Source organism: Monodelphis domestica, chromosome 3, assembly GCF_027887165.1.
Source record: "Monodelphis domestica isolate mMonDom1 chromosome 3, mMonDom1.pri, whole genome shotgun sequence".
Taxonomy (NCBI): domain Eukaryota; kingdom Metazoa; phylum Chordata; class Mammalia; order Didelphimorphia; family Didelphidae; genus Monodelphis; species Monodelphis domestica.
Window position 1 is genome coordinate 11,267,543 of NC_077229.1, and position 27,950 is coordinate 11,295,492.

The 27,950-nt window shown below is 34.4% G+C and overlaps 1 protein-coding gene across 1 annotated transcript in view; it reads left to right on the forward strand.

Moving 5' to 3' along the window:
• The first annotated feature begins 589 nt into the window (after positions 1-589).
• Positions 590-27,950, forward strand: part of VN2R550 (vomeronasal 2 receptor 550) — a 41,732-nt gene continuing 14,371 nt past the window's right edge. The window contains exons 1-4 of the mRNA NM_001099560.1: positions 590-765; positions 3,676-3,967; positions 12,297-13,100; positions 25,516-25,743. Of these exons, the coding sequence (NP_001093030.1) occupies positions 665-765; positions 3,676-3,967; positions 12,297-13,100; positions 25,516-25,743 (1,425 nt within the window). The 5' untranslated portion in view covers positions 590-664. The remainder of the gene's footprint in view (positions 766-3,675; positions 3,968-12,296; positions 13,101-25,515; positions 25,744-27,950) is intronic.

The following is a 27,950-nucleotide window of genomic DNA, read 5'->3' on the forward strand; positions in this document are numbered from 1 at the left end:
AAGGCTCAGAAATTACTTTCCTGAGAGTGTTGTTCTGTATTGTTTCCACTGGTGGGAATAAGAGAAAAAAAGAATCCAATGAATAACTTTGGGTTTATGGTTTTTTTTTTTCCTCTTGGATGCAGAGACTCAGGTGTAGATGCCCCAGGCAATCTGGTCCCCAGAATTCTTCATGGACCAACATTTCTCTGGAGACTAAAATAGGAATGATTGCCATCAAGAAAGAAAAATAAAGGTGCTGTGAGAGTTCAGTTTCAGATCTGGTGAAACCATAAAAGCATCCAATGTTCTTGCACCATTGTCCTTGTTTTGAACATGGGCCTGCCTAATTTTGTATTGTGTTTCTTTAGGGGTGGCAGGCAGGCCGACCAGTGCTTTGTCATGTACAGAGGAACAAGTCATTTCTGATGGTAGAAGTTTCTCATCAGTCTATAACTGAGGCAGTTGATTTTGGTCTAGACTGAGTGACTCCTTTGTTTCCTCAGGCTTAAAACTTTGCCCAATTTTCAGGGAGATGCTGCCCCACATTGAGAAAAGCATTTCTCAACTACTTACTTCCTTACTCTTATCTCTGCTGCTGCAGCTTCCAGGATCTGGGCACAGGACAGTGAAGGTCCCTTGTTTCAACCAGATTAACCCCATTATTTCCCAAGATGGGGACCTGATGATTGGGATCTTTTTATCCTTGTTCTCAGTTGAAGTGAACAGCGTAACAGGAGCAGAACTGTTTCAAAGTCTTCCTAAGAGTGCTTGTAAGCCTTATCAGTAAGTACCTTTCTATATTTCTGGTCTCATTTTCACTTGGATGATTAAAAAGAGGTTCTTACAGACAGAGCAGCCCTCTGCCCCTCTTTATTCTTAGGCAGAGTTATGATTATTGAGTTTACTGATATCGGACAAGAAGAATTCTGCCCCATCAACAGAGATGTAGCCTATTTCCTCCTATTTTTCCATATTTCCCCATATATCTTCCTATATCCCTTCTTTATACTTGTCTGTCCAATAAGAAGTGCTCATAATCTTTTAGGGGGTCTTAAGGATTCCTTCTTTACTGAGGATCCTTCATTCCTCCCACTCACTTGCTATTGGAAAATATACTCTGAGCTCTAACAGGAAGGAAGGAAGGAAGTAGTTGAGAATGCTCTGCTATGATGAAAATATATACCTCTGCTGGGTGTGTGGAATTATTATTGTCTTGGATTCTAATTGACATTGGTTACCTATCCGAGATACTGCATTCCAGGTCAAATAGCCCCAACAAAAATGACTAGATCATCTTGGTACATGGTCTTAACCTTAGCCCAGTAGATTTGAGTTCATTGGGAAGAGGGAGGTTGTTGTCAGTATTGAATAAGTTTTAGACATATCTTTATGTTAGACCTGCTATTTCTCATGATATTTGGATTTTTCTCATTTTTGCCAGGCAATACAGGAGAATTTTTTTTTCTTTTTTGTCAGTTTTGGTAAACTGGAAGCATGCAGTAGAAGTAGAACTGGATTTCCTTTCTGCAACTTTAACAAGCTGTTTTGACAGTTGTGCTGATGGCCAAGACTTAGATCTGTGCTTTGTTCACTGTCAATTCCCTTGTCAGAAACTCTCATTTCTTGAGAAGATAATCTGTGTGTAGTGATGTAAACTCACATATATTCTGTAAGTCTGCACTGGCCAAAGTTTTGGTTCAGTCTAAAATATACCAATTATTGAACGTTTCACTTGGTAATAGCTAAAGAGAACCACATTAGCAGTTGACTGTCTTTTGATACATCAGATAGTACTTTTTGAGAAGAGCATTCTAACTTAGTCTTCTCTTCCTTTCTGTTTGCCAAATGCTTCTGTATGTCTGTCTTCAATTCTGTCCCTTTTTAGTCCCTATAGATTCTACTGAATCCCTTTATGTTGTTAGGAATAAAAGGGGTTACTTTCCTCTTATAAATATTTATTGTTTTATTTTTGTCTAAAAGGCAAACTAATTAAATTATTTTAGTCAATGGTTACTTTTTTATTCCTTCAACCAAACTTCTTCCTATTCTTTTTTCTTTCTTAATTATTCACTAAGTAAGCAGAAATGGTTGTTTTAAGTTGAAAAGAAATTTCACCATTCCTTGGTGAAACATTAAACAAAACTTCAGTTCTAAATCAAATAATCTTTCAAATTATATAGATTTTATTGAATTTTTTCTGAGAATAGCACTTCTTGGTTACAGTGGGGCTCTCTGTCTGTCCTTCCTGTTTCTCATTTAGCAGAAAATGAGCAAAGGGCAGAAATGGACCCCGTGTCTTAGGTTTTCAGAAGCCTAGTAAATGGCTTCTCAAGATAGAATTGAAAATTCTGTGGATGCTCTCATGTAATGTGAGATAGCCAGAATTAGGGATTTTGTCATGCAATATTCTACCTCCATTAAAACAGGCCTAGATTATCTGAGACATAGTAACTGATGGAAAAATCTTACCAGGTTTGAGGTATTCTTTAAAATATTTTGAAGAATAAGAGGTAGATATTTTCTTTGCTTTGTCTGGGCAAAGAATCTGTACTGATTTAGCATTTTTTGAAATGGCCAGGTTTTTATTCTTCTCAGTTCCTGTAGAGTAAAGAAAGGAAGTGATGGTGGAGGGAAATATGAGTAAATGACTTTTCTTTCATTGGTGATGGATAGGACCCAAATAAGTTACTAAGGGCTCAAATGTGTATGTAGTGTCTTCTTTCCCCACACTTGTGTGAGTTTGTTTGTTATTTCCTCCTAGTGAAATGGCCTCTTACTCAAATATCCATGTTTCAAAATCAACTAACTTTTTATAGCCCATGATACCACAGATGAATATTTTCCTCATTTCTTCAGGAGCGTATGGCCTTTTTCTCCCAAGCTGTCTTTGATTTTAGTGCCATTGATCTTTTTTTTTCTGGGTTAATCCTTAATTTTAATGCATAATAGAGCTGATGATTTTACAAAAAATCCAAATAATGTTTACTGGTTTCTCATACTAGATTGATGAAGTTTTCTTTTTCATACATTTCTTTTTTACATAAATTATCTTGGATTTTCAAACTGGCTGTCCCAGAAGTTTCTAAAACTCAATATGTCCAAAATAAATCATTTCCTCTCCCAACCCACCTTCTTTCAATATCCCTATTTTTCTTGAGGATACTAACATGTTTCTGATCACTTAGATTCACAACCTAGCAGCCATCCTCCACTTCTCACTCTCCATTACCTTTTTTCTCTAATCAGTTCTCAGGGCTTGCCACTTCTGTCTCCACAACATCTTCTGCATCAAGTGCCATTGATCTTTAACAAATTATCTCCCAATTTGTATGACCATTGATTGGGTATCGATTCTCTCTCCTATTACAGAATAGTTCTCATAGGGAGAAGCACCATCCACATCTTCTATAGACTTGGGTACATAATAGAGGTTTCATATCTATTTGTGAAGTGGATAATCCAGGCAGTCACAGTCCCATAAAAACTTAAAGTCAATAATTTTCACCATTTTGGGAATTGCAAAAAAGATAAAAATGTATGAACAAAGCAAATGGGGAAGGACATTTGAATACAAATGAAATGAAGGGAGCAACTATTGGGGTCCTTAATTTTGACTCACCTGGATGGAGAATTCCTTCAGAAAATTATTATTTTGTAGGTTTTAACAATGTTCTTTGGCACTGACTCCCACAGGTGGCTCCACAAAAATTACCAGCAGGCTCTGGCTCTACTGTTTGCTGTAGAGGAGATTAACAGAGATCCCCATCTGTTGCCCAACATTTCCCTGGGATTCCACCTCTACAACACCTACCACAGTGATGAGAGAACCTTGGAGAGCTCCCTGAGATGGCTGTCTGGGGAGGATAAACTCATCCCTAACTACAGCTGCAGGAAGCAGGACAAGTCTGTGGCTGTTATTGGAGGGGTCACCTCAGCTCTCTCTATCCAAATGGGGACCCTGCTCGACCTCTACAAGTTTCCACAGGTGAGTCATATTAAGCCTGACCTATATTATGCCTTTACCAACCAAAACAATAAAAACCACAATAATACATAAACACCATGAAAGCATAGCAATATAGTGCTTCAAGGTTAAAAAGTATTTTCCAGATGCATTTCTTTTTATCCTTGCCACAAACCTATAAGGGAGGTGCAATTATATCTTGCATTTTATAGAGTAAGATACTGAAACTGAGAAAAATCAAGTTGTTTTTCAAGATCATGCAGCTAATTCCTCTAGGAAGATTTGACCACAAGTGTTTTTGACACCAGCTTAACTCTAGACACTGAATCATACAGATCTTTCAGCCATCCTAGAGCATCATCTAGATTATAAAGCAGAAACCTGATTTGGAGTCAGCTTCCAAACGATGAAAGGATCTAAGTGGAAACCTGTATCGACTTGCCCACAATGCATTTGAAATTGTGGAGGATCATAAAGTTAAAATTTTTGCTCAACATTACACAATTTATTAGTGGAATAATAGGCACAAGAACTTAAATTCCCAGGTTTCTATTTGTATGATTAATCAATCTATTATGTTTCACTCTATGTGTTTCACCTCTCACTATCATTTAGTCTATTGATGTTATGTCTACATTTATTGAGAAATCTTGAGTTTTTTGTTAACATTTTTTTCTGATTGCATGTCAAGAGAATTTTTAATATTAATTTTATGACATTTTGCAATCCTTGTTTTCTCTCTCCTTCCCACACTTTCCCTTTCCCCAAGAAGACAGTTACTATGACATAGGTTGCACTTACCTTATCATATAATAACAATTTCCCTGTATACTATTTTGTGAAGCATATTGCTTATGGTAGAAAGAATCTCAGTGAGAAACTAAAGAATATTATATTTCAATCTGCACTTGGTCTTCATTTTTGGTAAATGTACCCATTTAAATTTCATATTTTTAATCTCTTGTTTCTTCATAAATTCTTCTCTGATCTATAAATCTGGTGTGATATGTTCCCTATTCTTCTGGTTTATTTACCTACATATCTCCTTTTATATCTAGATCATGTATCCATTTGGTTCTTATCTTGGTAAGTAGTATGGGATATTAGTCTATATCTAGTTTCTGGCCAAACTGCTTTTCTTTTTTCTCAACAATCTTTAACAAATAGTGAATCCTTTTTCTAAAACTCTTGGATCTTTCCCTTTGTCAAACAAAAGGTTATTGTTGTATGTATCTATTCTGTTCCACTGATTTGCATTTCTATTTCTTAGCCAGTACCAAATAATTTAGTTAATTACTGTTCTATAATATAGTTAAAAATCTGATTCTGCTAAACCTTCTTCCTTAACATTTTTCATTATTTTCTTTTTTTGTTTGTTTTTGTTATTACAAAAGATTTTTTCCTAGCTCATTCTTTTGTTAGTTTAATTGAGATGTCATTGATTAAGTAGAAGAGTTGACGTAGGTTTGTCACTTTATTACATTGACTATGCATATGCTTAGAGTTGTTTTAATTCAGATTTCATTTTTATATGTCTACAGATAGTCTTAATTTCTTCATCCGAGAATTGCCTGTTAACAAACTTTGACAATATATCAGTTGAAGAATAACTTTTATTCTTATAAACCTGCTTTTGTTCTGTATACTGTTAAGAAACAAAATGTTTGTTAGAAACTTTTAATATTATTTTCTCCATTTTGTGCCACTTCTTACTTGTTTGCATTTAATTTGTTTGAAAGCTTTTTAATTTAATGTAATAAAAATTAGTCATAACTCATTATCCTTTTTTTCTTAATTGCTCTTAAATTCTTCTTTTTTTTTGGAATTAATTGTTCTTTAAATTTTGGTTAGAATTCACTTGTGAATTCATTTACCCCATAGGATTTTTTATTAGGGAATTCATTAATTACTTGTTAAATTTCTTTTTCTTAGATATGTTTAAGTTTTCTATTTTCCCTTTTACCTATAGTCATTCATATCACTTCAATTGTCAAATTATTGGCATATAACTGGGAAAACAACTCCTAGTAACTGCTTTAATTTCTTCTTCATTTGCTATACATTTACCTTTTTCCTCTTTGATATTGGTAATTTGCTTTTCTTTTTCTTTGGATCAAGTTAATGAATTTGCTGAGAGCTCAGACCTAGCCTTGCTCATGGCTCCAAGTGTCCTCAGTTAGGTGATGATATGGTTAAGGAGGAAATGAGTGATGGAAGACAGCTATGTGTGTGCCTGAGGCCAAGCTTTGCATGGGTCTGCTTCCACTAGGCCCAGGCTTGTTTTATTTTTATACCCCAATGATTACATATTCAACATACATGCTCAAATGCAGATAATTGGTAAGTGACACATTAACTTTTGACAAATCGTTTAATATTCTGTGATCATTCTATACACTTATATTATTACTATTGATTCTGACAGGATACACAAAGATTTTATACAAGATAAATGATTTCATCACAGGTGGAGTAGCTGGAGATTAATTTTTTTCATTAACCTGCGAGGTGCTTGGCTTATGGACAGTCCCAGAAAATCATATGTTGGGGGAGGGGAGGGGAGGAAAAGAAAACGATCTTTGTTTCCAGTGAATAATGTATGAAAACGACCAAATAAAAAATAATATTAAAAAAAAAATAAAAAAAAAATAAAAAAAATCCACTTAAAAAAAAAGAAAATCATATGTTACCTTTAATAAAATTAGATAATTAGTCAGAAGTTCTAGAAACTTCATCAATCAATCAAAATTCATAGTAGTCAAGTTGAGAGATCAAAGGGGAAATAGAAACACAATTCAGATTTAATATTAAACTAAGAATTCATCAGTCTTTCATTGGGGAGTTTTCCAAGATAGGTTTTGGTTGGTAAATCAAGTCACTGAGGCATGATGTACTAAGGCATATCGTACAAGCCTCTCCTTATGAATTATTTATGTACTGGCTCAGGAGAATTTATTTCTGTGCATAGGAGTGGAGGATTTCTGGGCACAGCTTTTGTTAGGAATTATATACCTAAACAAAAGTTAACCCATGATAGTCTTTTGGGTCTGGTTTTGTGAGTCTGATCTTTTGGTGATATTTTGGGGGAATAGTGTGCAAATATTTTACTCTCATATTACTTTTTCTGAGACTAGGGAGAGGACAATAATCATATCAATTCTATTAGTAAGGGATGTTAATGAGTGAAGTCACACAGAGGGGGCTGAGTGGGTGTATCCATTCTGTCAAGGAGTCACTTTGTGACCTCCTGGCTTCCATGTGTGACCATGTCAAGACATTGTGGCCTGACAGCTCCCAGCATGAATTGTTTATTTATTTTATAGATTTTTTTCTCCATAATAGCAACTCTTATTTATTTTTATTAATTCAATGGTCTTTTTTGATTTTTATTAATCTCTTCTTTCATTTTTCAGTATTTTCAATTTGATGTTTAATTGGGAATTTTTAATTCATTCAATTATCAGCTTTTTAAAAGATCCATGTGCAATTCATTGATCTGCTCTTTCTGTATTTTATTGATATAAATATTAATTGATAACATTTTCACCTTAGTACTGCTTTAGCAGCAACCTATAAAATTTTTGACATTGTCTCCCTTTCTCTGTAATTAAATTGTTTATTTTTTCCCATTATTCATTTTTTGACCAACTCATTATTTAGCATAAGATTATTTGGTTTCCAATTAATTATTACTTTTTCTTTCTGCAGTACTTTATTGAATGTAATTTATAGCATTATAATCTGAAAAGAAGATATTTAATATTCTTACTTTTATGCATTTGGTTGTGAGTCTTTTATGCCTTATTACAGGATTCATTTTTGTGTGTAAAGATTTTCTGTACTGCTAAGGGAAAAAAGTATATTTTCTTTATATTCCAATTCAATTTTCTCTACATGTATATTATGTACAAAACTCCTAAAATTTTATTCACTTCTTTAATTTTATTCCTGTTGGTTGGATTAATTTAAATCTGAGAGGGAAACTTCTAGTTCTTCATGTGAATGGTTTTGCTGTCTATTTCTTCCTTTAACTCATGTAACTTCTTTTTAAGTGCCAAGTCATTTGTGCATATATGTATAGTTCTGTTATTACTTCACTGTGTGTGGTACCTTTTATCAAGATATAATTTCCTTCCTTTTATTTTTTTTTTAATTAGACCATTTTAAAATTTTTGCACAGGCTAAGATCATGAATTGCTACTTCCCCCCTTTTTAAACTTTCACTGAAGCATAATAAATTCTTTCCCAGCTTCTTACCTTTACTCTGTGTGACGCCCTACTTTAAATGTGTTTCTCATAGACAGCATATTGAGGATTTTGGATTTTATTCCATTCTGCTATCCTCTTCCATTTGATGTGTAATTTCATCCCATTTGCATTCACAGTCATGATTACTGTGTTTCCCTCCATATTATTGTTCCTCTTTATCCTTAACTTTATCTCCTTTCCTTTTTTCCTTGCTTATAGATAGTTTTGCTTCTGAGCACAGTCTTCCCCAAATTCTCCCATACTTTTTATTCAACCTCTCTTATTCTACCTCCCCTTCCTACTTTTTGATAGAACAGAACAAATTTCTATAGATGACTTGAGTGTGGGAGTTATTGTCACTTTAAGCTAATTCTGATGAGTATCATTCATGCATTGACTGAACTTGAGTTTTCTCTCTGTTGAATTAACTCTTAAATGTCTCTAATGGGAAATCATTCACCCCCTCTTATCTTATTTTTTCTCTTCTTTCTGTTCCTTTTTATCACATCCTTTTTTGTAATATCATTCCACTTACTCCTTGCCCTCTAATCTATCTCTCTGCCTTAATAGTGATGAAATTCTGAAATATCTGTAGCATTATCTTAAATACTTAAAATATTTAAATACTTTTGCCTTAAATATCTTAAGTGCTTTATGTGCCTTAAGTCTCATGTGTAATTAGTGTCATAAGTATCATTTTCCCATGTATGATTGTAAACAGTTTTGCCTTATTGATTCCCTTGAGTTTTCTTCTCATCTGTTTAACTTTCTATGCTTTCCTCAGTTTTGTATTTGATCCTCAAATTTTTTGTTTGGATATAGTCATTTCTCCAGGAATATTTGAAAGTTGTCTATTTTATTAAGCATCCATTTGTAGATGATTCTTGTATGTCATACAAAATCGTTTGCCTTTTAGATGTCATATTCTAAGCCCTCTCTTCTTTTTAATATATAAGTTGCTAGGTTGTATGTAATCATTACTGTGGCACCACAATATTTTATTTTTTCTTGACAGATTGTAGTGTTTACCCTTTTGATTGGAAATTCTCAAATTTAGTTTGTAATTGTCTTAGGAACGCTCATATATCATATGAAGTGAGCTGTATTCCACTCCCCTCCTTGGTGCCTCAGATAGGTGCAGCATGAGCTACATTGCCCATTTTTCTTCTCCTTATGACATGGGGTCTTCCTGCTTTCTATTCACATTGTCTTGTGCTAGGTCACTGTTTTAACTTATCTTTTATTGATTTTTCTACTCCAAAATTCTTGTTGTGTCTTTTTATTTGAGTTTTTATGGAAGTGTGTTTGGGTGAGCTCATAATATTCCTTACTCCATAATCTTGGTTCAAGAAGGGAATGTCATATACAGCAGTTTTTTTAATGGAAGAGTAAGTAAGCAATTGAGCACCTGAGGGATCTGTTCTTGGCTTATGTTCTTAAGTATTTGTATTCACACTTTTGATGAAGGCAAAAATAATATCCTCTTCAAATAAGAATGGTAAAAAGATAATGGTCAAAACTATCACAAAAGATGACCCAAGTAGATATATATGTCTATAGTGTTGTTCTGAAACTAAAATAAAATTTCAGTGAGTATAACTGTAAAATATTTTGCCTGGATTTAAAGGAAAATATTTTTGTCCAGTACTGAATGGGGCAGCCAAATTTAGGTAGCACTTAAAAAGTCAACATTGTTTTCATCTAGACCAATTATCTTGTTCTCTATGAATATGTCCACTTCTGATCAGAAATTTTAAATTAGAGACTTCTCACATGTGATACTTCTCCATTTCTAGCCCCAAACAGATCCTGTTAGTTTCCCCTAGACACTATTAATATGAAGATATAATACTCCCTTTCTCTTCCTAGCAGTTATTGTTTTCTTCCTCACTGACTCAAGATACAATAATGAAATTTATACCACCATTCATAGAAAAGATATACCAAAATTTTCCAAGACTCTACTCACCCACTCTACAACTTATTGGACAATGATATTCCTTACTAAACAATATTCTACTAAATGTGCTGTCTTTTTCAATAGAATCAAAAACAATTGGAAGAAAGAACTATATAGGCGTTTTTATTACTATCATTACCTTTACCATCTCTGGAAAAGGGAAAGGACTTACAGAATATTTTTTCATCTCTATGTTCTTCCATTCCTTCATTAAATATTGGTGAACTACCTCATTTAGAAGACATAAAAACTGAAGTAATCTAGAGTTGCATCATGAAAGAGAATACACTAGAAATAAGAAGATGATTTACTTGTGTAACTTTCCCTCAGACATTATCTTGTGTATTGTCTTTGGCTTGGAGGTCAATACTTATAAAAACTCAAAGGGGGATAACTTGAATGATGAAGGGTCTTATATGTCAATGTTTTGTAAGGATTCATTGAAATAACTGAAAAAGAAACTATCAACTAGAGGGGCAAATGTCCAAATGGATAATTATAGCTATTTCCCAATATTTGAGATGTCAATGTGGAATGGGATTATAATTATAGTGTGTGATCTAGAATAGTAGAAACAATAAGATTTTTTTAGTTACCCAAAAAGTGTAGGTTAAAAAGATCTTTTATTTCCTAAGAATTATAATGATTTCTACTGTACACAAAGAAGAATAGGCTGTCTTTACAGATAATAAGGTCATATTCATTAGAAACCTACAATCATAAGTTAGATACTTATGGCTCAGCTACATTAGAATGGGGATTTCTTCTGTGCATTGTTTGTTTTATATTGTAATTAGTTCCTTTCTTACATTCAGATTCCTCTTTTGAGAAAACCAAAATCAATATTTCAGTTTCCTGAGAAAATAATTAGTTATTCTTGTTTGAAATACAATGCTAAAATAAAAAAAACAGGGTAATTATATAGTGTTTAAAAAACACACTGAATACCATTCATGTCTTTTTATTTCATTAAAAAGAAACATTGTCCAACTCCAACAAAAATACATAAAAGGTTTAATTTGGAAATCTAATTTGTACAAACAAGAAAACAAAGAATATATCTTGATTCCTTTGTGTAGGAATTACAATTAATGGCTGCCAAAACATATAAAGAATTAAATGAATGGTTTGACTAAAATATATGAAAGTTTTAAATAATATGGTGGTCTCTTATTTAAAATATTATAGCTCAAGTCAAATGACTTAAAATTTTTTTATTTACAAAAGAGGTGGAAGGTAGAGAAGATGTTGAGCCTATCATACTAAATATTGCTCTGGTGCTTAACTCAGCAAGGCATGATTTGTTATCCCTCTCGACTGAAGTTAACCTCTCTCCAGAAGTCAGGAAATGAAAGTCAGCTATTCATTCACCCAAGTTCCTTTCAAGAGGCAGATAAACATGACTTGAGCTGAAGATGACTCCTGAAGCCGACTCTTCCTGAAGCTAAATTTTCCTGAAGCTGACTCTCCTTTTGAAGTCCACTCTCTTCTTGAGGTCAACCTTCTTCTTGAAGACAACTTTCTTTTTGAAGCCAACTTGTCAGCCCCCAAAATACAGGGTCTTTTATAATGGCTTCTTGTCCCTTCCCCTCTTCACAGGGGCCAATCACAGTTTCCAAATTGCCCATCACTGCCCTTGGAGGCAGTGTCTTGTGGGATACACTTCTCACCTCTGAAGGTATTAATTCTTATTATAGGCCTCTCAAGGTTGAACCTTTTTATCATGGGATTCATACATTTCTGAGTGATTGGGTTAAAAGAGTGGAGCTCTCTTTACTTAATAGTTATCTAGGTACTGAGTAGGGATACTAAAAAGGTGACTAAATATTAATTCAAAGTAGACAAAGAGAATAAAGTATTCCCTTTCACATTTGGGGGGTATAGAGAAGGCACTTTGACTAGGATAGAGGTAACATCATATTCTCAGAAGTCTGTCTTCACCAAATTATTGCCTTTTTGAGGGCTCATAAACAGGGATAAATTTGGAAATTCAGAGAATAAAATATCACCTATCATAAACTGTATTGCAAGATACAAAATGTATTGAATAGACAAAAATGCCAATTCACAAAATTGCATTTTACTTCATTTCTGCTAGCAGTGTCATGGGCCAAACTTATCCCATGTTTCTTTTTCATCCAGATCAGCTATGGTCCATTTGATTCCATTCTTAGTGACAAGATCCAGTTTCCTTCTCTCTATCAGATGGCTCCTAAAGACTCTTCTCTTCACCAAGGTCTTGTCCACTTGATGGTATACTTTAAATGGAACTGGATAGGTCTTGTTGCCACAGATGATATAAGAGGTGAGAAATTTCTGTGGGAAATTAGAAAGGAAATGTTAAAGAATGATGTTTGTGTGTCCTTCACAGAGAAGATCCCTGTCAGTGAAAGAGGACATATGAAATCACATGAGGACTTCATGACCAGGATCCTAGAATCACCAAGTGAAGTGATAGTCATTCATGGTGATGCAGATTCATTAATGATTCTGAGATACTCACAAATTCCTTTATTCCTTATAAAGAAGCTGTGGATTGGTACATCTCACTGGGACATTACCATGAGACCTGTCTATCGTCAAGGTCATAATTTTCATGGAGCTCTCATATTTTCATATTTGATAAGTGAAGTCCCTGGGTTCAAGACTTTTCTTAGAACAGTTAAACCATCTAAATATCCAGATGACATTTTACTTAGGGGATTCTGGCTGTCAGTCTTTAGGTGCTCAGATCAACTAGAAAATGAAGAGCAAGGCATATGTTCACCAAATGCTTCTTTGGAGACTTTGCCTTTATGTTCTTTTGACATGACCATGTCAGGATTGAGTTACACCATCTACAACACTGTCTATGCTGTGGCTTGGGCTCTCCATGAAATATTTCTGAGAAAATCAGAGAAAAATTCAATGAGAGATGAAGGATATTTAGTCTTTCATTCATGGCAGGTAACATTGAAATGGTAGTCACTTTTTAGCTATGTACTAGTAATAATGTCTTTGTGATACGACTGGGAAAATATATATAATGAATTCTCTTCCAATTCTCAAATTCTTTGATTAGATGTTGCTTAAAGACTGTATCCTTATTTCCCAATTCTTGTCCTTTTGCATGTGAAGTTCACCATTGCTTTTTCTTTATTAAAATCTTGGATTTAGATAGGATTTCAGGTACCATCCCGTAGGAGAAAGAAATCATTTTTGCACATCTTTGCTAATTTATTTCCAGTGAGGGTATAGCCTATTAACTTCAAAGTTACAATACATTTTGTGTCAAAAAACTATTCACCATCAGCTTAGGTTGGTCTGGTTCAGTTAAAATGTCCTACACTGGTTGATAAACAAGCCAATGACCATTATTCATGATTGACTAATTGCTGGTGAGTCATTTTCTCATTAATTCTTCTTCTGAATTATAAAGCAAATGAGAGCATTTCATGATAGATCACAAATTTTCAGTGATGTGCAGTTTCTCTTCAATCAATGTATTCTGAAATCTCAGCCCAGTTTATAAATAAGAGAGACATTTCTTTTCTTATTATTTTTAATGTTCTCTTCAACTCCTAGAGTTAAAAGCTTAGACAAAAACAAATTATATTGACTATATAATTTATTAAGAGTATAACAAATTTTGCAAATAAATATTTCAAAAACATTTGTTTTGATAAAGATTTTTGAGAATTAAATTTTCACATAGTACTTTAATTCCTATATTAGGGCCTATGTATTAGAGAGAATTATGGTGTCAGAGTCTTAGATCCTAAAACTGTAGCCAAATCACTGTTATTTTACATTTTCATTGTCTTTAGGAATTCCAAGGAATGTTTTCCATTTAACAGAAATTGGTTAATAAATAAAGGGTTCATGAATGTTCTTCCAGTCCATATGAGCCTCATTATATGGGGATGTGTAGGGATGGCTAGTTTGATGAACCACCTCCTAATTAATTATCATTTTGATATGGCTAGGGATATTCATGTGAGGGGCTCAATCATTAACTCCTAAAACATTATTTCTAGATCTACCTAAAGAATGTTTGAGATCTTTAGTCACTGAGGACAATGACCTATCATTTTATTGGTAATAATGTCACATTAATAAACAAACTGATACTCAAAATAAGTTTAAACACAACAATTATATGATAGCTACTCCTCTGAATTAGTAGATGGGATTTCCATACTTTTGAGTTCACCAGTATTATAAGGTTATATTAATCAAAGTTACCTCTCTGAAATCTTTATCTAGTCAGAAACAATCTTATAAACCCATTGGTCAATTGAAACTAATAATTTACTTCTATTTTTCAGATTTTTCCTTATCCTGTTTCTAGAAGATTTTCCTTATTTCCAAAGAATTAGAATTTTTGCCAGGAAAAAATATTCTTAAAATAATGCTAGAGGGCTAATTTAGAAGGACCCTGCCAGTTTAGAACATTGAAATGAATGACAGAAGAAGATAAAATTGAATGGGAATGTATGTGAAATCTTGCACTTGATATACCTTCTCAAAAACTGGACGGGAAAGGGAAAGTGAGAAAATAAATTAATTAACATTTACTAAGCATTTAATATGTGCTAGACACTCTGCTAAATGTTGGGTTTACAAAAAGAGGTAAAAGACATTTCCTCCCTAGAGTGTCCTCACACAATAATGGGACAGACAAAAATAACATAAATATGTACAAATAAGTTACGTAGAGTTTAAATTGGAAAAAACCCCTAAGGAATGAAAAGAGGTACCCCACTAGAATTTAAAGGAGTTGGAAAAAGCTTCCTGTAGTAAAGGGAATTTTTTTGAGGTTCAAAGAAACCCAGGGAATCTAGTAGGTGAAGGATGTTGTTAGCTGATATTTGATATTTAAGTTGGAGGATATCTATTTGAAGATTGCTAAGTGAAGGGACTTCTTTCCCTGAATCAAATGATGATGAGTTGAAAGAATTCTAAAAATTTAGTCAGGTGTATAAATGGAGATTTTGAATTTTTGACTTCATTCCCCAGAAGTCCTTAGTATTTCCCCAAATTCCCTATAATCTCTCCTGCATCTCCACGTTAGCAAGATCACATTATTGGTACTTAGCTAAATGTAATTCCTCCCAACCCACCTCTTTGACCTGTGACTGGGCTGAGTTCAGGCAGTTTTTTGCTTTAGTTATTATTAATAAAACTTTATAAAATATAATATTTAGTTATTGATTATTAATTGTAATCTTTACAATTTGGAGATGATGAAGGGCTTGGATGGACATGGGGGAAACGAGCAGCTTTCTCTCTCTAGCATTACTTTCCCTTTGATTTTGATCTAAGTTGATTTTAATAAATAGTATTAAAATAATACTCAGAGTATCAGATATTAATTTTAATCTTTACATCATGTAAAGAGAGAATTCAAAGGAAGGACACTTTGTGGTTTCTTCAATAAATTGAATGACTTTCATATGGAAAAAGGATTGAAATTGTTCTATTTTTTTTTCCCAAGAGAGGAAAAGCAGAAGTGAGTAGAAGTTGCAAAGAATTATGTTTATGATGTCATGATAAACTTGTATCCAATTGTAGTTTTTCAAAAAAGTATTTGAGGGTATGAGATCCATTTTTGGGGGATGGGCAGGGCTTCCATCATTGCACATACTGCTATTTATTGCATTCAGTAGGTGTTTAATAAATGTTGATTGATTAATTGATTGAATAAGAGGCTGGATAATAAATTTTAATTATTTCAAAATGGGGATTATTTTAGATATGGTTCAGACAAGGAAGTTACCAACATCCATAATTTCCATAGAAATCTTAGGGAAGTTTTAAAAAATAAGCTAATTGGTCAATACTATGAATTATTTTAGTTTTCTCATACCATCTATATCTAGCATCTCCAAAGGGAATATTCACCTGGTTCTATATGTTCAATCCTACTTTGTAGGTGGAGAACACAAATATATGAAAGTGCTTGTGCTTCAGGCCTGTCACTGGGCACAGGGAATTGCATTGACTGGATGTGAGGTTATCTCAGCAAATATCATCATTTCCTCTTTATAAGGATTCCAGTGTGACCATAAACTTGATTAATAAAATGGTCCCCTTTTGAAGTTTTTGAGCCTGGCAGTTTAAGTCCTGTTCTAGGAATCATAGTATGTAAGCAGCCAGTCAACAAGTATTAATTAAGGCACTATATTAAGTACTTGTTATAGAAAGAGAATCATTGCTCTAGAGGGGTTAAAAAATCTAATAATGAAGGAAAGAAGAAAAAAATATGTGCCAATGAACTGTATATAGGAAGAATAGGAAATAGTTAACAGTATGAAGGCAGTATATTTAAGATGGACTGGAAAAGTCTTTCTTTAGAAGGTGAGATTTTAGTTGCGACTTGAAGGAAGCCACATGAGACAGGAAAAGGAGGCAGGGTGTCAATATTCAAGGAATGGAGGACAGGCACCAAAAATGTCTTCAGGACCCAAGAGATGTGGTATCTTGTTCATGCAAGAACAAAGAGGCCAGTGTCAATGAATTAATGGACAAGTGGGGAGGGGAGGTGTAAAGTATTTTTAAAAATTATTTATATAAAATATTTTCCATGGTTAAATGATTCATAATTTTTCTCACCCTTTTCTCTCCCCCCTACCAGAGCCAACAAGCAATTAATTCCCCTGGGTTATACATGTATCATTGTTCAAAATCTATTTCCATATTATTAGTATTTATGATAGAGTGATCATTTAAAGCCAAAATCCCCAATCATATCCCCATTTAACAACATGAACAATTCTATATTTTTCTTCTGCATTTCTGCTTCCACAGTTCTTTCTCTGCGTGTGGATAGTGTTCTTTCTCATAAGTCCCTCTGGATTGTCCAGGATCATTGCATTGTTGCTAGTAGAGAAGTCAGTTATATTTGATCGTGCGACAATATATCAATCTCTATGTACAATGTTCTCCTGGTTCTGCAGCTTTTGCTCTGCATCAATTCCTAGAGGTCATTCCAGTTTACATGAGATTCCTCCATTTCTTTATTCCTTTTGGCACAATAATATTCCATTACCAACATATACCACAATTTATTCAGCCATTCCCCAATTGAGGGACACTCCCTCATTTCCCAATTTTTTCCCACCACAAAGAGTGCAGCTATAAAAATTTTTTTACACATATTTTCCCTTATTATCTCTTTGAGGTACAAACCCACCAGTGGTATGGCTGGATCATAGGGCAGGCAGTCTTTTAAAGCCCTTTGGGCATAATTCCATATTGCTTTCCAGAATGGTTATCAATTCACAACTCTACCAGCAATGCATTAACTTCCCAATTTTTCCAAATCCCCTCCAACATTTATCACTTTCCCTTGCTGCCATATTGGCCAGTCTGCTAAGTGTGAGGTGGTACCCCATAGTTATTTTGATGTGCATTTTTCTAATCAGGAGGGATTTAGAATACTTTTCATGTGCTTATTGATAATTTTCATTTCTTTATGTGAAAACTGCCTATTCATGTCCCTTGACCATTTTTCAATTGGGGAATGTCTTGATTTTTTTGTACAATTAATTTAACTCCTTATAATTTTGAGAAATTAAACCTTTGTTAAAGAATTTTGTTATAAAAATATTCTCCTAGTTTGTTACTTTACTTCTAATTTTGGTTGCATTGATTTTGTTTGTAAAAAAACTTTATAGTTTTATATAATCAAAATCATTCATTTTACATTTTGTAATGTTCTCTCTTTTGCTTGGTATTAAATTCCTTCCTTTTCCACAGATTTGACAGGTATACTATGTTCACCTAATTTATTTATGATTTCATTCTTTATAATTTTTGAATTTTAATTAATTAATACATTTTGCATGTCCAATTCATTGACTTGTGCACCCCATAATGTGTTAGCATGTGAACTCAAGGATATAAATTTACTCCCGTGTACTGCTTTGGCTGCATCCTATAGATTTTGAAAGGATGTCTCATCATTATCATTTTCTTCAATGATATTAATTGTTTCTATGATTTGTTCTTTAACTAACTGATTTTAGAGAATCATATTATTTAATTTCCAATTAATTTTTGATTTGCCTCTCCATGTACCCTTACTATTTATTATTTTCATTGCATTGTATTCTGAAAAGGTTGCATTTATTATTTCTGCTCTTTTGTACTTGTTTGCAATGTTATGTCCTAATACATGGTCAAACTTTGTGAATGTACCATGTGCTGCTGAAAAAGAAGGTATATTCTTTTTTTGTCCCTATTTATTTTTCTCCACATATCTATTAGCCCTAATTTTTCTAAGATTTCCTTCACTTCTCTTACCTCTTTCTTATTTATTTTTTTTGTTTGATTTATCTACTTCTGATAGAGGAAAGTTCAGGTCTTCCACTAGTATAGTTTTTCTATCTCTTTCATCCTTAAGCTCCACTATTTTCTCCTTTAGAAATCTGGATGCTATGCCATTTGGTGCATACATATTGAGTACTGATATTCCCTCATTGTCTATACTGCCTTTTATCAGAATGTACTTACCTTCCCTATCTCTTTTAACTAGATCTATTTTTACTTTGACTTTGTCAGATATCACGATTGTGACTCCTGCCTTCTTTTTCTCAGTAGATGCCCAATACATTTTGGGCATCTAGAAATCCATCAGTTTAGCTTTGCCCTATGCATATCTACCTTCCTCATGTATGTTTCTTGTAGATGTCATATGGTAGAATTTTCCTTTCTAATTCATTTTGCTATTTGCTTGGGTTTTATGGGTGAGTTCATTCCATTCACATTCAGAGTCATGATTACCAGCTGTGTATTTCCCAACATTTTGATTTCCACTCCTAGTCCTGCCCTTTTTTCTTTCACTATTTCCTTATACACCAGTGTTTCATTTTTAATCAGTCCCCCTAATTCCCACCCTTATTTTATTTCCCTATCTATCCCACTCCCTTCTTATTCCCCTCTTATTTTCTTTACAGTCTTTTTAAACTACCTCCACTCTCTCCCTCCCTTGTATTGTTTCCCTCCTCACCAGCCCATTTGTTACCCTTCTGCTTTTTTATAGGGCAAGTCTCAAGTCTCTGCCCCAATGAATTTGATTTTTCTTCCCTCTCTGAGTCAATTTCAATGCACATAAGAGCTTAGTATTTCCTATCTCTCACCTCTTTACCCTTCCAGTGTACCCCCTCCCGTCATGAGCTTCTTTGTGACATATAAATTTACCCCATTTTGTTTCTTTTCCCATTTCTCTTAGTATTAACCTTTTTTACCTCTAGTTTTATATATATATATAGTTAGTAGTAGTCTCTTGGAAGCTGAGTATGACGATTGTCTTTGTGCACGTGTGCACAAAGATACTTGTGCGTGAAGGAGATTTAAGTGGAAAAGTCGCTGTACAGAGACAGTCCCACTCTCTCGGCGTTGGAAGCCTGGGTCCAGTGGCACGAAAAGTCATTACACCTGGAGACTTCCTCAGCTGCATTGGATGGCCGTGTTGTCTTTTGTGCTCCAACATGCCCTAAGCACTCCACAGTGCTTTGCTGCGTCGCCCTCTCAGCCGTTGAACCATCTTATTGGTTTCTTCCGTCTCTTCAGCCAAAGCAGTCTTCACATGCTGGGTGAGCAAAGCCCTGGTTCACCAGGGGTTGACGACCTGATGGCTACCCTCACAAGGTTTAGCCAGCCTGTCAAAGCCATTGCCCGGGGTGTGGCCACTGCCGCATGCTAGCAGCTACTGGGAGCCACAAGTGAGAGCTGGGTGTCAGGTGAGGGTCAGAGGCTGGAGAGCTGCCCTAGGAGGGCACAACAAGCCCTCCATACCAGAGATACTACTCCTCCCTGAGCACCCCATACACCACCCCCACATATATATATTTATGCATATATATGTATATATATATACACACACACACATATTTATATCTTGGCATTTCATCCTATACATTTTGTTACTGTTCCCTCTAAATATTATTCTTCTAGCTACCCAGATGACACTAACAATTTTTAATAGTTACCTATATCCTTTTTTCTTGTAGGGATACATATCATTTTAACTTATTGGTTCCCTTAAAAAAAGTTTTTGTTTTGGTTTGTTTTTTCCCCTTTCTTAATGACCTTTTAGTGATTCTCCTGATTTCTGTATTTGGGCATCAAATTTTCTGTTTAAGTCCAGTTTTTTCTTTATGAATGCTTGTAAGTATTCTGTTTTTTATTAAATGACCATACTTTCCCCTGCAAGAATGTAGTCAGTTTTGCTGGATAGTTGATTCTTTTATTTTTTTGAAAATTTTATTTAGTAAATTTAGAACATTTTTCCTTGGTTACAAGAATCATATTATTTCCCTCCCTCCCCTCCTCCCACCCCTTCCCATAGCCGACTTGAAATTCCACTGGGTCTTACATGTGTCCTTGATCAGAACCTATTTCCATGTTTTTGATGTTTGCACTAGGATGATCATTTAGAGTGTACATCCCCAATCATATTGTCCTCGACCCATGTAATCAAGCAGTTGTTTTTCTTTGGTGTTTCTGCTCCCAAAGTTTTCCCTCTGCATGTGGATAGTGTTCTTCCTCATAGATCCCTCTAAGTTGTTCAAGATCATTGATTTGCCACTAATGGAGAAGCCCATTACATTCAATTGTACCACAGTGCATCAGTCTTTGTGTATAATATTCTCCTGGTTCTGCTCCTCTCACTCCACATCAATTCCTGGAGAATATTCCAGTTCACATGGAATTCCTCCAGTTCATTATTCCTTTGAGCACAATAGTATTCCATCACCAACATATACCACAATTTGGATAGTTGATTCTTGATTGTAGACCTAGTTCCCTTGCTTTCCAGAACATCATATTCCATGCCTTTTGGTCCTTCAGTGTAGATATAGCTAGATTATGTGTTATCCTAACTGTAGTTCCATGATATCTGAATGACTTCTTAGCAGCTTGTAATATTTTTTCCTTGGTCTGGTAGTTCTTGAATTTGGCTATAACATTCCTAAGAGTTGTCAGTTGGGAATTAAATGCAGGAGGTGATCTGTGGATTCTTTAAATCTCTACTTTTCCCTTTTCTTGGAGAATGTTGGGGCAGTTTTCTTGGATAATTTCTTGTAGAATGATTTTTTTTGTCATGATCTTCATATATATATATATGTACACACAGACATACACATATAATTCTTAAATGTCTCTCCTCAATCTGTTTTCAATATCTGTGGTTTTGACAATGAGGTGTTTCATGTTTTCCTCAATTTTTTCATTCTTTTGATTTTGTTTTATAGTTCCCTGATGCTGTGTGAAGTCATTTCCTTCTAGTTGTTGGATTCTCATTTTTAAAGACTGAATTTCATCCCTGGCTTTTTGGTAATCCTTCTCCTTCTGGTCTGATTTTCTTTGGATGTCATCTTTCATCTTTTTTGCCTCATTTTTGTCTCATTTTAAAACTGATTAATTTTGGCTTTTAAGACACTACTTTCTGTTTCTATATGATTTATTTTGCTTTTTAAATTCTTTTCCCAGTTGTCTTCAACCTCTCTTAATTGTTTCTTGAATTATATTTTGAGTTCTTTCAAAGTCTGTGTCTAATTCGCTGGACTTTCTGTGTTCTTGCTTAGTGTTTCTTGATCTTCCTCTGTTTCATTTGCTCTTTGTTCATTGCCTGGATAAAAGCTGTTGATTGTAATTTCTTTTTTCTTTTTCTGTTGTTTACTCATGTTTGCCCTGTCTTCCTATTCCTCCCTCCCCCTGGTAGTTGCCTGTAGTTTTGCTCATTTCATTATATGCTGGATCTGTGGGTTTGGATTGTTTTGTCCTGGTAGGGGTAAAATTAGGGTTGTTGACTGAATATATTATTTTAGTTGTTTCCAGGGATTAAAATTCAATCCCAATAAATTACTTAAGTCAGTTTGGGATTTTTATGGTTATTTAATTACAATAGTAGGAAGAAATTAAGAAGAAAAGAGAGGAAATTGTATAAGATTTCTCTGATCTAGCCTAAGCTAAGTGAAGTTCAGAGACCTCAGTCACAAGGCCTCCTCAAAGATTTAATCTAGCTTGGCTTCCATCGATGAGGACTCCTCCAAGATGAGGGGTCTCTTGGAGGATAGTGCTTTCAGGAGGTAAAACAAAAGAGGAATCAGCAGCCACTCACCAAGGTCACTCAGGGAAGATGTCTCACATAACCACTCTATAAAAGCTTCTCTCAGTATTCTCGCTGCCAAGCCACAAATGCCAAACCACCTCCAAGAGCTCTCAATGCAGAAAGAACCCAACATCTGAGAGAGAGAGAGAGAGAGAGAGAGAGAGAGAGAGAGAGAGAGAGAGAGAGAGAGAGAGAGAGAGAGAGAAAGTGATGTGAAATATATAGATCATTCTTTACATCACTTCCTGCATCTCACATGTACCAATGGTAGCTTAAGCTTGACTTAGGACAGCCCAGGGGTCTGTCAGTTGTTTTCTGATCTGTCACTTGTTAGCACATGTTGATCATAGGCCATCCTTCTCAACACTTAATCCTTAAGTAGGGGTATATACATTACTGGTTGTTAGAATTCTAAAGACTAAACAGGGTGGAGTAAATCTTAAATTCACAGTCCTGAATGAGCTTCTTCTCTTTTCTGCTGTTTGATCAGGTTAGACAGATCTTCCTCTGGCTGACAGCAGAAGCTAAAAAGGAGCTGGGCTTCCTGCCCTGTTGTCAAGGTTGTTGTCTGTAGTTTTTTGCAGCTTTTGCCCTTTGGCCTTAGTCAGCAGGGCTTTCAAATCAGTCTGTGAGGGACAGGTGTTGGATCTTGAGCTTCCCTGCCCTCTGAAGGCTTCTTATCTGCTCTATTGATGAGATTTAGCCAGCATTGAGGAGTTGATCTGCAAAACTGGATGTGCCCTGACACCAAAATCTCTAGAACAAAGGGAGGCAAGATAGAGCCTCTCAGCTGCAACTGGTCTGGCTCCTCTGCACTTCTCTTCCAGCTGCCTTTATGCCACCTTTGTTCTATGCCTTGAGTCTGGCACAGATTTGCTAGCAAGGTACTGCCTCTGGGCTAGTGACCTTGCCAGCCCAGAGATTCCAGCCTCTGCTGGAGGTCCAGGGCTGTAGGTGAGGGAGGGGTCCTGGGACCTTCCTTCTTCCTTCCCCTTAAACCCACATGTTCTAGAGTTCAGGCTTTTTTGGGGGGGGCATACCTTTTGAGTTGGGTCCAGGAGGAGGGTTCCCTAGTTCTGTCCTGTTGTTAGATTTGGTTTTCAGTCCCTTAGAAGCATTGTGTTTTTGATTGGTGAGGAAGGGTTTACAGAGGTCTAAGCTGTTGCTGTCCCTAAGCTGCCATCTTGACTCTGCCTCTTCCCTCTTTATATTTAAGTTATTTACCCATTTTGAATTTACCTCCGTATAGGGTGTGAGATGTTAATCTAAACCTGATTTTCCCCATACTGTTTTTCAATTTTCCCAGCAGTTATTGTCAGAGTGACTTCTTGTCCCAGTGGCTGGGACCTTTGGGTTTATCAAACAATATTTTGCTGATGTCATTTACCCCTAGTCTACTCCACTGATCTCTTAGCCAGTACCATATTTTTTTATGACTACTGTTTTATAGAGTAGTTTAAGATTTGGTACTACTAGGCCAATATCTTTCACTTTTTTATTGTTTCTCTTGATATTCTTAATATTTTGTTCTTCCAAATGAACTTTGTTATCAATTTTTTTTAATTCTATAAAAAAGTTTCTTGGTAGTTTGATAGCTATGATGCTGAATAAGTAAATTAATTTGAGTAAGATTGTAATTTTTATTATATTAGTTCATCCTACCCATTAGCAATTAATGCTTTTCCAATTATTTAGATCTACTTTTAATTATGTGAAAAGCGTTTTGTAGTTGTGTTCACATAATTCCCTTTTTTGTCTTGGCAAATAGATTCCCAAATATTTGATATTGTCTAGACTGATTTTAAATAGAGTTTCTCTTTCTAACACTTGCTGCTGATATTTATTGGAAATATATAGAAATTCTTATGCTTTATGTGGGTTTTTTTGTGCCCTGCAACTTTGTTTAAGTTGTTGATTATTTGCACTAGCCTTTTAGTTGATTCTCTAGGATTCTCTAGATATACTATCATATCATCTGCAAAGAGTGATAATTTAGTTTCCTCATTGCCTACTGTAATCCATTCAATTTATTTTTCTACTCTAATTGCTATTGCTAGCATTTCTAGTACAATATTAAATAATAGAGGTGATAATGGGCATATTTGCTTCACTCCTGATTTTATTGGAAAGGCTTCTAATTTTTACCCTTTGAAGATACTTGCTGATGGTTTTAAATAAATACTGTTTATAATTTTGAGGAAAGGCACTTATATTCCTATACTTCCTAGTGTTTTCAATAGAAATGGGTGTGGTATTTTGTCAAAGGCTTTTTCTGCAACTATTGAGATAATCATGTGATTTTTATTAGTTTGGTTGTTGATATGGTCATTTATGAAGATGGTTTTCTTAATATTAAACCATCATTGCATTCCTGGGAGAAATCCCATCTGGTCATAGTAAATATTCCTTGTGATAACTCATTGTAGTCTTTTATTTAATATTTTTGCATCTATGTTCATTAAGGATTTTCGTCTATAGTTTTCCTTCTCTGTTTTTGGTCTTCCTGGCTTGGGAATCAATACCATATTTATGTCATTAAAAGAATTTGGTAAGACTCTTACTTTGCATATTTTGTCAAATAATTTGTTTAGTATTGTGATTAGTTATTCTTTAAATATTTGATAGAATTAATTTGTGAAACCATCTGGCCCTGGAGATTTTTTTAGAAAGTTCCTTGATGGTTTTTCAATTTCTTTTTCTGAGATGGGACTATTTAAGCATTCTATTTCATTTTTTGTTAACATACACAATTTGTATTTTTGCAAATAGTCATTTGTTTCACCTAGATTGCCATATTTATTGTCATGTACTTGGGGGAAATAGTTCTTAATAATTACCTTAATTGCTTCTTCATTAGAGGTGAGGTTGCCCTTTTCATATCTGATACTGTTAATTTGATTCTTTTCTTTCTTTTTAAAAGTTATATTAACCAGTACTTTATTTGTTTTTTAAAGTACCAGCTCTTAGTCTTTTTTATTAGTTCAATAGTTCTTTTACTTTCAATTTCTTTAATTTCTCCTTTTTTATTTCCCATTTAGTTTTTATATGGGGATTTTAAATTTGTTTTCTTTCTCACTTTTTAAGTTGCAAGCCCAATTAATTGATCTCCCCCTATTTATTTTGCTGATATAGTCATTTGTGATAATCCCATAAGACTACAAAAACAGGCCCAAAGTTTCTCATATAACTAATGGGTTGTACTTTGAGAGAACTCCTTCCCTTAGGCAAAATCCAGTGATGAGAATTCCTCTTCCCTTTCAGCTGCACTCCTTCCTGAAGAATACTCAGTTTAACAACAGTGCTGGTGATCACATGTTCGTGGATGAGAAAAGAAGCTCTGAAGCTCGATATGCCATTATGAACTATATTTTCTTTCCTAATGAGACTGATGCTCTGGTGAAAGTGGGGCAATTTGTACCCACAGCACCACTTGGTGAAGATTTCACAATATGTGAGGATGTCATAGTGTGGGGCTGGTGGAAATCACAGGTCAAAGATAATTTAAATGCTAAATTTCTATTTCTAATCCTGAGAACCATTCATTACCTATTTGGTTTACTCAATAGTGAATGTGATTATAAATAGAAGACATTTAATGACTATTATAAAAATCAAATTACATCTCTTGATAATCAAGATAATCAAGAAACTGAACAGGCCATGTAAATTTATTGCCTTTCATTTTGCACATGAGGAAAATAATATTCAAGGAAAGTGAATAATTTTTTTCAAGATCACATGGTCAATGAGCATCCTAGGTAGTATTGTGGTTGTTTCTGTTGTTCTTCAGACATTCAGTCTTGTCTAAACACGTCTGCTTGAACCCATGAACTTTTCCCATGAATTTTCTTAGCATAGGTAGCTTACCATTAACTTGACTAGAATGCCCCAATTTGACAGATGAGGAAGTGAATCAAATAAGGTTCAAGTGACTTGTTCAGTGTCACCTACCTAGTAAATGTCTGTAGTTAAACTCGAACTCAAGTCTTCAAACTGTCAGACCCAGGGCTTTATTCACTATACCACATATTTCATGCTATAGATGGAGACAGATTGATAGAACAATAGATAGATAGATAGATGGATAGATAGATAGATAGATAGATAGATAGATAGATAGATAGATAGATAGATAGATGGAAAGTCAAGTATGTATATGATGAAATATATACTTCTGGTTGTAGCCTTTGTGGCATCAAGGTCGATGCATTATGTTGTGGATAATGTTGTGCCTGTGGTCAGGAAGACTCTTTTTCCTTAGTTCAAATCAGACTTCAGACATTTATTTGCCGTGTGAGCCTGGATAAGACACAACCACGTTTGCTTGACTTTCCTCATCTGTAAAATCAGCTGGAGGAAGAAATGCCAACTCTTAAATGGGTTCATGAAGAAATAGGAACAACTGGAAAAATGATTAAACAGCAGTTCCCTATTTAGTTCCATATGAAGCAAAAATGAATAAACAAATAAATAAAAACACATTGGCCAGGTCCAAAAAAAATATTATGTCTTGTTTTGCATTCGGAGTCTCTACCATAAAGTGGGTAACATGTTTCTTCTTTTTTCTCCGAATTTGGAATTGGTTTTTACACTGATCAGTTGTCAGTTTAAATGAATTTTTTTCATCATTTCATTGTTTTTCTAGAATTAGTTAACTTTATTCTGCTCATTTCACTAGTAACCAACTCATATATTCTCCCTTATGTTCTGAAAAAAAAATACCCTTCACCATTTCTTATGATACAACTCTATTTCCAATATGTACATACATCTTCTTATGGATAAACCTATAGATTTGTATGTATATATATATATATATGCATTATACATATATTATAAGTTGTTTAACTATTCTTCAGCTTATGGACTCCATTTCCCATTCCCATTCGTTGCTACTTCAACAAGGACTAGAATTGTTTTTGTATACATTTGATTACAGTTTATTTTACTTAGGCTTTATCCTTCCTATAAGCTATTTTCTCTCTAATTCATCATTCACCCTCATATTAGATTCTTTCATTTCATGATCAGTTCACATGAGTGAAAAGTCAGTCTCTCCTTACCCCTTTTCTTTGGATAGGTTTATTCTTGTGCACCCTGATTATGTGAGAGAAATTTCCTTAACTTTTTATAACTTTTCATACTTACCACATTCTTCTTCCCATCTTCCAATTCTTCTCTGAACATCATGAAGATATAGGAGATCCACTCCAAGGAATTCATTAATTAGATTGCCTCTATGAACCCTAATGAAAAGGTTCCAAGGTGATGTAACAATGATCTCCCTACATTAGACTGAAAGCTGTTTTTACTTTTTTAACCTTATATCATTGTTTGTTTTTGGTTACATTTTTAATATTCTCTTGGCTCACAATTGAACATTAAAATGTCCATATTGCTCCAATCTTTTCAAGAATTTTTATTCTATTTTTAAAAACCTGCCTTTTTGTTTTTTGTTTCTTTTATTTTTTATGTCTATTTTTAGTCAATTACATGTAACAACAAATTTTCCATATAAGTTTTCCTGAGTTATATGATCAAATTTATCTCCTCCTCTCCCTTCCCTTACTCCTCCTCATTCTTGTCAGGGATTTGACCTTTACTATACATGCATTATCATGCCCAACATATTTCCATGTTGTTAATTTTTGTGAATAATCTTATAAAACCCCAACCTCAAAACATAAACCCAAGTG